Source organism: Cherax quadricarinatus, chromosome 62, assembly GCF_038502225.1.
Source record: "Cherax quadricarinatus isolate ZL_2023a chromosome 62, ASM3850222v1, whole genome shotgun sequence".
NCBI classification, from domain to species: Eukaryota; Metazoa; Arthropoda; class Malacostraca; order Decapoda; family Parastacidae; genus Cherax; species Cherax quadricarinatus.
In genome coordinates this window covers 18338939-18352597 of record NC_091353.1, presented here as the reverse complement: position 1 = coordinate 18352597, position 13659 = coordinate 18338939, and the positions used below count along the sequence as shown (strand labels likewise).

The following is a 13659-nucleotide window of genomic DNA, read 5'->3' as shown; positions in this document are numbered from 1 at the left end:
AGTGTATAAGTGTTCGCAATAAAGCGAACAGAATCCTTGGCTTCATATCAAGAAGTATAAATAGAAATCCTCAGGTTGTTCTTTGACTCTATATATCTTTGGTTAGGCCTCATTTAGATTAGGCTGCACAGTTCTGGTCACCGTATTACAGAATGGATATAAATGCACTGGAAAACGTACAAAGGAGGATCACAAAGTTGATCTCATGTATCAGAAATCTTCCCTATGAGGATAGACTGAGGACCCTGAATCTGCACTCTCTAGAAAGGCGTAGAATTAGGGGGGGATATGATTGAGGTGTATAAATGGAAAACAGGAATAAATAAAGGGTATATAAATAGTGTGCTAAAAATATCTAGCCTAGACAGGACTTGCAGCAATGGCTCTAAGTTGGAAAAATTCAGATTCAGGAAAGCTATAAGAAAGCACTGGTTTGGTAATCGAGTTGTGGATGAGTGGAAGAAACTCCCGAGTACCGCCATAAAAGTTAAGATGTTGTGTTGTTTTAACCCTTTGACTGTCGCAACCCCAAATCCTGAGGTGTCTCCTGGTGTCGCAAAATTTAAAAAAAAAAAAAAATTATTTTTTCTTATGAAATGATAGAGAATCTTTTCCCGATTGTAAAGACACCAAAACAACGAAATTTGATGGAAAACTGACGGAATTACGCTCTCGCGAAGTTAGCGACTTCGGCGATATTTAAAAATCGGCAATTTCGCCCACTTTGAGCCCTATTTTCGGCTAATTCCGTTATTCCAGTCAACCAAACTCATAACTATTTCTTCAGAACTCTATTTTTTCTATCGATTGAATACAAGAAACTGCCCATTTACCGATTTCAACTACCCAATAACATGGTCAGAAATTTGCAATTTGGCCAATTTCACGAAAATTAAAAAATACGACAATTTCAAAGTAAGGTCCAGAATGAACAATGCAGACATTCCTGGCTCTAAAATAAGATTTTCTTTGTTCATCAGTCATGTCTCCAGGTCCCTGTGATATTACTCTTGCTTTTTATTTTGAAATTTTATTCAAACAAAAAATAGAAGATTTACTGTTATGCAGACTACTGCAATACTGTAATAATTGTAAAAATTACATCAACCCATTCATGACTGCGTATTAGAATGGCTATTTGGACATTTATTGGACAATGACATCATTTGTTTACTTTTGAACATCGGCAAAAATCAAACATTTCCTGTACTTTGTGCTCCATTTCCAGGTTCTTTTTATAGTAAAATTAATCAAAATCACCTCCATTTCTATAATATAGTTTCCATTCTATCAAATGAGACCAAGAAAACGAGAATACAACCACAAATACTATACGAAAATAGACCACAAAGTCGGCATTTTAATTAAAAAAAACGGTCGGAGTTTTTTTTTTCTCATTATGCACTGCGTGCTCCAGGATTTTTTTTATGTGGTGCACACTGACCACACAGACCCATTCTCTCACATGTGGGCCTACTAGCTTTCTCCTGCCTGATTTGAAGCCGCTAGAATTTATGAGTATATATACGTCAAACACGGTACCTCACAAACGTATATATACGGCCGCGACAGTCAAAGGGTTAAAAATAGGTTAGATAAATACATGAGTGAGTGTGGGTGGGTGTGAGTTGGACCTGACTAGCTTGTGCTACTAGGTCAGATGCCGTGCTCCATCCTTAAGTGAATGTGACCTGACCTGACTAGATTATGGCACTGTCTTAAGCTGGTAGGAGAATTGGACCTGCCTCGCATGAGCCAGTACGCCTACTGCAGTGTTCCTTCTTTCTAATGTTCTTGTGTAATAATACTGTTCCCTAATCTCGCTACCCTTTCTGATGCCATTCTCCCTTTCTTTATTCCCCTTTCTTTTCTCATTTTTTCTCTGCTATTCTTTTTTTAACTGCTTATAAAAAAAACGTGTATACAGTGGACCCCCAAGTTTCGTGATTAATCCGTTCCAGAGAGTCTGCCGAATGGCGAGACCATTTTCCCCATAAGAAATAATGGAAATAAAATTAATCTGTTCCCGACACCCAGAAATGTTAAAATAAAATATTTTTTTCAAATTAAATAAAGATTTACATACTGAAAACAATGAGAAATCAAGTACATATATATAAAAAATAATAACAACATTACACTTACCTTTACTGAAGACTTCTGGGTGAATGGAAGATGGGAGGAGGGGATAGGAGGAAGGTGTACACTGTTGTTTGGAAGGAGAATCTCCTTCCATAAGGACTTCAGGTACAAAGTCCTTATCTGGGGCTACTTCCCTTCTTTGTTTTTTAACCCGTAAACGGTCCAAATTTATATATACATTCTCTTCCGTAGTACCCCAACTTTTTTGAGAAAAAATGTTTTTTTTTAATAGGAAAAAAGAGCATATGGTACCCAGGCATCCCCAATTATTTTAATATGGCACAAAGTGAATGCGCACACCCATTCTCTCATGTCTAGGCGACTCAGGCTTATCGTGCAATGTTGAATGTATGACAAAAAGAACATACAGTGGTCCCTCGTTGTTCGTAATTAATCCGTTCCTGGAGCCGTTTCTATAAACGAAATTTACGATTTACGAATCAATTTTCCCCATAAGAAATAATGTAAATACAATTAATCCATTCCTGACACCCATAAGTATTAAAACAAAAAAAATTTTTTAACATGAAATATCCATGTAGTACATAAACAATACAATGGGAAATGATGAATGAAACATTAACAGCATAACACTCACCTTTATTGGAGATTCTTCTTAGTGTATGGGAGACTGGAGGAGGAGAGAGAGTGGATTGTTCATAGTTTGGAAGGGGAATCCCCTTCCATCAACACCTCAGGTACCATTTGCTTTTCTGGGGTTGCTTCTCTTCTCTGTTTCTTAATGCCACTAGGACCACCTTGAGAGTCACTGGAGTCCTGTCTCACAAAATAACTGTGGAGAGAGCTCTGTTTCTGGCGTCTCTTTAACACTTCCCTAAAATGGCCCAAGACTTTGTCACTGTACATGTTGCCAACCTGGCTTGCAACAACCTTGTAAGGGTGATGTTTCTCCATAAAGCTTTCCATCTTACCCCACATAGTAAAAATCTCTTTAATTTCTGAAGAAGGCACCTTCTTCCATCTCTCTTCCTCCTCCTCTGCAGCAAGATTCTGAGCTGTGATGTGTTGCTCTTCCTGCTGAAGCTCTTGTAGCTCCTCAGTGGTGAGCTCTTCATTGTGGTCTTCCACCAATTCTTCCACATCCTCTAAACTCACATCCAACCCCATGGAACTCCCCAGTGCCACAATTGATTTTACAACAGACATAGGCTCATTAGGGTCAGTCCCAAATCCTTCAAAATCCCTCTTGTCGACACAATCTGGCCACAATTTTCTCCAGGCAGAGTTCAAAGTCCTGGTAGTCACTCCCTCCCAAGCCATACCTATAAGGGTTATGCAGTGGAGGATGCTGATGTGTTCTCTCCAAAATTCCCTTAGGGTCAAGTGAGTGCCTGTGGTCACAGTCAAGCACCTGTGAAACATTGCTTTTGTGTAGAGTTTTTTAAAGTTTGCAATAACCTGCTGGTCCATGGGTTGGAGGAGAGGAGTGGTATTCGGGGGCAAGAACTTAACTGTGATGAACCCAAACTCCTCGAAAATTAGGTCATCCAAGTTTGGAGGATGAGCAGGTGCATTGTCCATTACTAGCATGCACTTGAGATCCAATTTCTTTTCCAGGAGATACTCCTTCACACTAGGGCCAAACACTTCATTGAACCACTCGACGAAAATTTCCCTCGTGACCCATGCCTTACTATTAGATTTCCAAAACACACACAATTTACTCTTCATAACATTGTTTTTCCTGAACACTCTGGGATTTTCAGAATGGTACACTAGTAATGGCTTCACTTTGAAATCCCCACTAGCATTAGCTCAGAACATTAGCGTCAGCCTGTCTTTCATAGGCTTATGTCCTGGCATTGCCTTTTCCTCTTGTGTAATGAAGGTCCTCTTTGGCATTTTCTTCCAAAAGAGGCCTGTTTCGTCACAATTGAACACTTGTTCAGGTTTCAGTCCTTCAGCCTCTATGTACTCCTGGAATTCATGCACATATTTTTCAGCTGCCTTGTGGTCCGAACTGGCAGCCTCACCATGCCTTACCACGCTGTATAATCCAGTACTGTTCTTAAATCTCTCAAACCAGCCTTTGCTGGCCTTAAATTCACTCACATCACCACTATTTGCAGGCAATTTCTTTACCAAATCTTCATGCAACTGCCTAGCCTTTTCACAAATAAAATAATTGTTTCTCATTTATCCACACCAATAATAACTTCTCAACCTCTTCCAGTACTGGTGATCTCATTTTTGTCAGCATAGTTACTCCCTTTGCAACAACAGCATCCTTTATTTCATTTTTCTTGGCCACTATGGAACATAAGGCTGTGTAGGGTTTCTTATACATCCTGGACAGTTCGGCCACACTTGTACCACTTTCATATTGTTCAATGATGGTTTTCTTAAATTCAGTCGTATTTCTCACCTTCTTTACCACAAGCTTGGCACTAGGAGCTTTCTTTGGAGCCATGGTAGCTTATTTAGTACTTGCAAGCACTAAAATAAATGGAATATTATGAAATATTTCACTGGAGCACGCGAGGGGACCTTCGCTCAGTCGTAAACAATGCCAGACTGGCTGCCGCCCTGGCTCACTCCGTGCGTACGCGTCCCGGACAAATTACGACTCGCGAGTCAACCTATGAAAAGCGAGTCCATGTTTATACAAAAATATCCCTATGATTGGCGAATTTTACAATTGCCAGGAACTAGGAAAAGCGGGGGACCACTGTATATATACGTTTGGGGCACTAGCGTAAAAACGTATATACACGTACATGTATACGTTTGGACTGTTTACGGGTTAAAAACACTGGAACAACTTGAGTCACTGGACCCCTGTTGCACAAAATATCTGTCCAGAGAGCTCTGTTTCTGGTGTTTCTTTAAGATTTGTCTGAAGTGGGACACAACACTGTCATTGTGCATGTTGCCAATATGGCCTGCAACAGCTTTGTTAGGGTGAAGTTCATCCATAAATGTTTGCACTTCAGTCCACTTTGCACAAATGTCCTTAAACTTTGAAGAAGGCACCTTCCTCCATCTCTCTTCCTTCTCCTCTGCAGTAATTTCCTGAGCTGTGATCTCTTGCTGTTGTAGATGAAGCTCTTGCAGCTCTTCAGTGGTTAGCTCTTCCCTGTGGTCCTGCACCAACTCTTCCACATCCTCACAGCTCACCTCCAACCCCAGGGACTTCCCCAATGCCACAATAGATTCCACAACTGACATAGGCTCCTTAGGATCAGCCCCAAACCCTTCAAAATGCCTCTCTTGTACACATTCTGGCCACAATTTTCTCCAAGCAGAATTCAAAGTTCTGCAAGTCACTCCCTTCCAAGCCTTACCTATAAGGTTTATGCAAGTGAGGATATTGAAGTGATCTTTCCAGAACTCTCTTAGGGTCAATTCAGTGTCTGAGGTCACTTCAAAGCACTTTGGTGTACAGTTTTTTGAAGTTTGAAATGACCTGCTGGTCCATGGGCTGGAGGAAAGGAGTTGTATTAGGGGGCAAGAACTTCACCGTGATGAAACTAAACTCCTCCACTATTTGCTCTTCCAAGTTTGGAGGATGAGCATGAGCATTGTCCATTACCAGGCGGCACTTGAGTGGCAGTTTATTTTCCAGGAGGTATTTCTTCGCACTGGGGTCAAACACTTCATAAAACCAGTCTAGGAAAATTTCCCCTGTGACCCATGCCTTATTGTTAGCCTTCCACGTCATGCACAAATTACTCTTGGCAACACTGTTTTTCTTGAACACACTGGGATTTTCAGAGTGATACACCAGTAAAGGCTTCACTTTGCAATCCCTACTAGCATTACTACAAAACATGAGAATAAGCCTATCCTTCATAGGCTTGTGTCCTGGGAGTGCCGTTTCCTCCTGCGTGATGTGGGTCCTCTTTGGCATTTTCTTCCAAAAGAGGCCTGTTTTGTCACGATTAACCCTTTGACTGTTTCGGTCGTATATATACGTCTTACGCACCACTGTTTCTGACATATTCATACGCGTAAATTCTAGCGGCTTCAAATCAAGCGGGAGAAAGCTGGTAGGCCCGCATGTGAGAGAATGGGTCTGTGTGATCAGTGTGCACCACATAAAAAAAATCCTGCAGCATGTAGTGCATAATGAAAAAAAACTGACCGTTTTTTTTGGATTAAAACGCCGAATTTGAGGTGTATTTTCGTATAGTATTTATCGTTGTATTCTCGTTTTCATGGTCTCAGGTGATAAAATGGAAAACATATTACAGAAATAGAGATGATTTTGATTACTTTCACGATGAAAACGACTTTGAAATTGAGTTCTAAGTAGCGGAAATGTTCAATTTTTACCAATGTTCAGGAGTAAGGAAATCACACCACACATCCAATACACTTCAACTGGGGAGTCTGATATTCTTTCACTATTGCACTGATTGCTTATACCATTTTTACAATAATGCAGTAGTCTGCATAACAGTAAATTTTTGTATGTTTTGTATGAATAAAAAATCAAAAGAGAAAGCAATAGTAATATAAGAAGGGCCTAGAAATGTGACTAATGAACAGAGGATATGTTATTTTAGTGCCAAGAATGTCTACATTGTTTATTCTGGACCCTGTTTTGAAATTGGCATCTTTTTTAATTTGCGTGAAATTGTACAAATTGCCAATTTCTGACCACTTTACTGGGTAGTTCAAATCGGTAAATGGGCAGTTTCTTGTACTCAACAGATAGAAAAAATGGAGTTCTAAAGAAATAGCTATGAGTTTGGTCAACTGGAACAACGGAATTGGCCAAAAACAAGGCTCAAAGTTGGCAAAATCGCCGCTGCGTATATGTCGCCGAGACCGCTAACTTCACGGGAGCGTAATTCCGTGAGTTTTCGACCAAATTTCGTACTTTTGGTGTCATTACTATCGGGAAAAGATTCTCTATCATTTCATAAGAAAAATTTTTTTTTTTTTTTTTCCAAAAATTTATCGACATAGAACGACAGTTTCAGAAAGGGACCTGCGACAGTCAAAGGGTTAAACACTTGTTGAGGTTTGAATTCTCCAGTGTCTGTGCACTCCTTAAACTCCTGTACAAACTTCTCAGCTGCTTTTTTTGTCAGAACTGGCAGCCTCACCATGCCTTATCACACTGTGAATGCCACTACGCTTCTTAAATCTCTCAAACCAACCTTTGCTGGCCTTAAAATCACAAGCATCACCACTTGTTGCAGGCATTTTCTTTACAAGATCGTCATGCAACTGCCTTGCCTTTTCACATATTATCGATTGCATAATACTATCTCCTGCTAACTGTTTTTGGGTAATCCACACTAACAATAACCTTTCCACTTCGAGGATTTGCGATCTCTTTTTTGTCAGCATATCTACCCTTTTTGCAACAGCAACACACTTTATTTCCTTTCCCTTCGCCATGATCGAAGTGGTTGAATGGGGTTTGCCATACATCCTGGCAAATTCTGTAATACGCACTCCACTCTCATATTTTTCAATGATTTCCTTCTTGAATTCGATTGTGTTCCTCACTTTCTTTACCAAAGGGCTTGCACTACCGTTCCTTGGGCCCATGGTGACTTATTTAGCAGTTGCAAGCACAAAAAACAATGGATTATTATTATGAAATGTATGAACCCGCGGGTTGATGGTCACGTGCTAGTAAACAATGGCAACTGAGTGTGAATGGTGCGGGAGACTGGCTTTGTGTGCGTGGTGACGGGCGGACGGGTACCAGATGGTCGCTGAATCACGAGTCCAATCACGAACCGCGAGGCTAAATTTTGCTGAAAAAACTTGCCGAAAGTCGTATTTCACGAAAGTCGATGCCAACGAAACTCGGGGGTCCACTGTATATGTACATGTTTAATTGAATTTTTACTAGCAAATAAATCAGTATGGATTTTTGTAAATGTGCTATAGAGTAGAATCTCACATTTCACATACAGTGTACTCAATAAATTGCGATTGAAATATTGTACCTAGTTCCACATTTTGCATAAAAGTGTCTTCTTGATTGCCTCTATAGCAATTAGTCATACTTTGTATCTAACAAAAGGCAGGAATAAGCAAATAGATCAAGAAATAGGTAATTAATTGGTGTATTTATTTGGGTCCTGATCTCTACAGTTGTTTTGGTCACCCGTGGGTGGACATCAATGGACCTACTGTTTCTCGAGATCCAGATGAGGGGACGCTAGTCTTCGCCTACTACCGCCAGGGGCAAGTGTCTAAGTGGTCCATTCATTCCTGCTGCACCATCATTCATCATAACGAACTCCCAACAGACAACATTTACCGCCAGGACCTGAAGATCAACGGCAAAGAACGACAGGTCAAAAATTTGTAAACAGCAGTTGGAAATATACATTGCATTTTGAAGCTGCTGTTACTGTTAATTATATGTTGCAAGCATTTTATGATCATATATTGCTGAAAATACTTTTTCTTAAAATTTGGGTTTTCCCATGAAATTTTTGTCATTTTAAATTTGAAGCTTTGAAGAGATTTACACACATTATGCATGAATTGAGTCTACATAATAAGTTTACAGAATTATATTTAATTTTCAGTCAAAATTGAGGCTTCACAGAAGCAAATTTAATGTGACAATCTCTCACAAGGGTTGAGCCAGAACATGACTCATAATAAGTTTCTTGCATGGTGATGGACACAGTACACTATAGTGAGGACAGTTAATGGCTCTCTAGGTCTAGTCACAAACTGTGTGTGTGTGTGTGTGTGTCTTTATGTGTGTGTGTGTGCATGTGTAGACACAGTATTTTGTAAATACTATACATTTATCACAAATTTTGGTCTGGTGTATATATCCCATAGAAGTGTAAAGCTTGTGATAGAAAAAATAGTAAAATATTTGACCTGCTGTACATATATATTTTTTTTTTAAGGATGAATAGTGCATTTAATGATTAGGGTAGGGAGTGAGGTGGGTTACTGTTGATAACTTCTTTCTGTCTAGTCCGCAACACACACTGCTCCATATACAAGGGCTGGTGTTCCTTGCTTTATTATGTATTTTGAGTTGCAAAGCTATCTTGACAAGTAGCTCACTTGTGAACAAAAATACAGGAATGCAGAGCACACCTTCACTGGAACAGTGTTTTGTTCATATATGAGGGGTTTTTCTGTGCACATGTGTCCTTGTCCACATACCCATTGCTTGATTAGCATCTGCCCTGTAGAAGTTGTGTTATGCAGTCAGCTTATTTAGGTAAAGAGAGAAAGCAATTTTTTCAAAAGAAAATTGCATAACTTTTTCAGAAGCTGCTCTCTGGGTATATGGTAATTGTGAGCTGAGTAACTTGATACTCAAAATAATATTGTGTGCTTAGTCAAAGAAGAGTTTGCACTTATTTATATCATCTTCATTTTCATGCATTATGTACTTCATTATCAATTGTTAACGATGGCAGTGTTGTGAAGAAAAGACACAAGTTGCAGAACAAGCTTTTGTTGTTTCACTTTATTATGAATTGTTCAAGTGTTACACAGACAGAGTGAAACACTGCCATAATAAACCTTGTTCTATAATGTGTCCTTTCTTCACTATTGTCAGCAATATGTCTTTTGCATCCATTGGCAGAGCCTCTGTATCTGCAGGAAAACTTCTGAATCTGACATGACTAATAGACTTATGAAATGTCGGCAGTTACATCAGTACAGCTGTTTTAGGTCACAAACTGCCAGTGTTGCAAGCAAGCAGTGTTATATATAATTGCAGCATCACAGACTGCCAGTGTTGCAAGCAAGTGATCGGACTATAACTATAGCATCACAGATTTCCGTGCTGCAACAAAAAGGTTGCATAGCCATTGCAACATTAACATTAGTGCCATTGCCACTGAACCTACTGTTTTTTTGCTCATACAAATTGGAAAGAAATGTTGGACCAAACAAACATCAGTTGAAGGCAATAAGAGGCAGTGCACTGCATGAGTTTCAAGATATATCATATTAAGAGTGTACTAGTGTACCGTCATTGTATATCTTGCCCTTTTTAGGCAGAGTCCATCAGACAAGTCAAAGTGCCCTGAAAATAGATCTTTTAAATAAATTATTTTCTTTATTGCTAGATATATTTTTGTAAGTTAAGTGTATATAAATTTTTATTTTTTATTCAAAATTAACTTAGTGACCTCCCCTACTAGTGCTAAAATTAGCATAATGTAATTTACATTATTCACAGCCAATGTATCTTATGCCAATTTAAATTTAGTTATTATTTAACCTGAGTAAAATATATTTATTTGGTAATGTTCAGATTGATTTCTGTGGAATTATTGACATAATAAATATATACTTGTTTGGCATAATGATAATTGCTTTATAAGCCGAGATTACAAGCTCTGTCTAAAAACGCAAGATATCTCCAACATGACTATCACACCATCATTATGTCATCTCCAACATCACTGTCACACCATCATCGTATCATCTCCAACATCACTATCAACACCATCATTGTCATCTCTGACATGACTATCACACCACTGTGTCACTTTCAACATGACTATCACACCATGTGTCATCTTCAGCATGACTATCACATAGGTGCTGTGATGCTATCATCTCTCATCATAAGCAGTCCTCCATCATGCAAAACACTAGTCATATTATCATTGCCATCACTGATACCATTACCCAGAGTTGTAATTGTAACATTTGTGTGTGTACAGGGTGTACTTGACCAAATATAAATTTGCATGAGGTTAAAGAGCCTATATTGGCCCTGTATTACTCAAATGGGTCATATATGACTAATAAGGCTTTTGTAACTTAATATGTCCGTGAACAAATCATAAAAACAATAGCTGTTGCATTGTGAATTACTCATATTTGAACTCAGCTAAGATCAGGGTAACAGTTTATTTGTTGTATATATATATATATATTAAGATTTTTGTTCTAGAGGACAAGTTTAATTTGGCCAAATTTTAGATGAGCCAGTTAATACTGGCTGTTAGATTGTTTCTCATGATACCTTGGCTTATCACATCTATTACTACTACAAATATTTTGCACCAGTCACAAACCACCATCACTTTTACCACCACCACTACTACAGTCACAGCCACAAACACAACTGTAACCCACCCTACAACCACCACCACCACCACCACCACCACCACTGTTGTTGTTACTATAGCAAACAGTATGGTATTACAATACCCATTATATGAATCTACTGATTATCTGGATTTAGTCAACAATGTCCTGCTTTGAAATACTTACCTAGCATTTGCATGCAAATTTTCCAAAGGTGGTAACCATTTGGTGTCCTGGCTAGTATTGGCATACCTCAAACATGTAGGTTATGATTCCAGAATTTCCCAGTCTTTCTCCAGTAACTACAGTAGGGTCTCAACTTTCACTGATCTGCACCTATGAACAGAGCAGCTTGAAATCAATTAATTTCTTAAATGTTGATCTGTAGATAAGAGCATTGTAAACATTCATATAGAAATAATTTTTAGTAATAAATTTCTCAAGTTATTTTCTTATCAGTATATTAGTTTTTTTTTTTTTTACGCACTAGCCGTCTCCCGAGGTAGGCTGACCTGAAGGAAAAAAATTTTCACCACAGGAATTAATCTGTATGCATGAATATTGAAAACTGCAAATGTGTCAATTCTTTGTGTAATAAGATGTATCTGTTTTAGGTGTGTGCCAGAGTATCATTGCTAATATTGAGTTAATTTTGGTGGTATTGATGTAGGTCTAAAATTTAGTATCAATATTGGTATCAGCTAAAATTTTGGTAATGTCCTAGTTTGTCAAAATTTTTTTTTTTTTTTTTTAGTTTATGATAAAACACTAGCATGTTTAAAGAGACTGGTCTTACATCATCCTAGTGGCATTAATAGTGACAGTCACACCAAGAAACATTTGCAGAGCTGCCAAAGGTCACCACTTCCAGCACAATCCAATAGTGTTCATTGTCTGTCAGAGGATTTTTAATGAGGAAGTGGCAGACAAGGTTACTTTTTATTTCATATTTTGATCAACAACTCATTATAATATTGCTTATGAAAGGCTGTCAAGACCCTTCAAGGGGTCTCGTAAGTAAAATTATAATGGGATCCAAGGAATTAGAGCTACCCTCCACTTCTTTGGATCAAACATAATTACCTCTCATTACTCAGGTGCTGCATGACCTTCTGGGTTTAGTGCATCCTCACAAATACAGTACAATAATATATTTATTTATTTTTATTTTTTTGCTATTTAGTCAGTAAGAGGAATAGTGCTGTTGGTTTTAGGTACTATAGCTTCTTTTTAAAATCAAAATAAACTCAAAATCTTTCTTTCTAAGAAGCATACATAGTAATTACAATTATGGAGAGGTATATTTTATAGGAAGACATACAAAATAATTTAACATTTTAGTTACATCTAAAATTTTGATAATGAAAAAATTTGCATTTCAAGGGAAAACTTCTGTTATCAACCTGAGTGTTGTATTTTAGCAGCGGCAGGTCCAGTGGTGTTCATATTACCATGCTGTTTACTGTTGCCATCATCCTCATTACTTATACCTCCAGAATATTGTACCATTAGTCATGTTACAACACCATTATACCATAACATTAGTCATGTTACAACACCATTATATCATAACATTAGTCATGTTACAACACCATTATACCATAACATTAGTCATGTTACAACACCATTATACCATAACATTAGTCATGTTACAACACATTATATCATAACATTAGTCATGTTACAACACCATTATATCATAACATTAGTCATGTTACAACACCATTATACCATAACATTAGTCATGTTACAACACCATTATACCATAACATTAGTCATGTTACAACACCATTATACCATAACATTAGTCATGCTACAACACATTATATCATAACATTAGTCATGCTACAACACATTATATCATAACATTAGTCATGCTACAACACATTATATCATAACATTAGTCATGCTACAACACCATTATATCATAACATTAGTCATGCTACAACACATTATATCATAACATTAGTCATGTTACAACACATTATATCATAACATTAGTCATGCTACAACACATTATATCATAACATTAGTCATGCTACGACACATTATATCATAACATTAGTCATGCTACAACACCATTATATCATAACATTAGTCATGCTACAACACATTATATCATAACATTAGTCATGTTACAACACATTATATCATAACATTAGTCATGCTACAACACATTATATCATAACATTAGTCATGCTACAACACATTATATCATAACATTAGTCATGCTACAACACATTATATCATAACATTAGTCATGCTACAACACATTATATCATAACATTAGTCATGCTACAACACATTATATCATAACATTAGTCATGCTACAACACATTATATCATAACATTAGTCATGTTACAACACATTATATCATAACATTAGTCATGCTACAACACATTATATCATAACATTAGTCATGCTACAACACATTATATCATAACATTAGTCATGCTACAACACATTATATCATAACATTAGTCATGCTACAACACCAT

The 13659-nt window shown here is 37.6% G+C and overlaps 1 protein-coding gene across 1 annotated transcript in view; it reads left to right on the top strand.

Moving 5' to 3' along the window:
* LOC128687208 (uncharacterized) overlaps positions 1 to 13128 on the top strand; it is a 274565-nt gene extending 261437 nt beyond the window's left edge. Inside the window, exon 13 of the mRNA XM_070098520.1 lies at positions 8224 to 13128. Within this exon, the coding sequence (XP_069954621.1) occupies positions 8224 to 8443 (220 nt within the window). The 3' untranslated portion in view covers positions 8444 to 13128. The remainder of the gene's footprint in view (positions 1 to 8223) is intronic.
* The last annotated feature ends 531 nt before the right edge of the window (positions 13129 to 13659 follow it).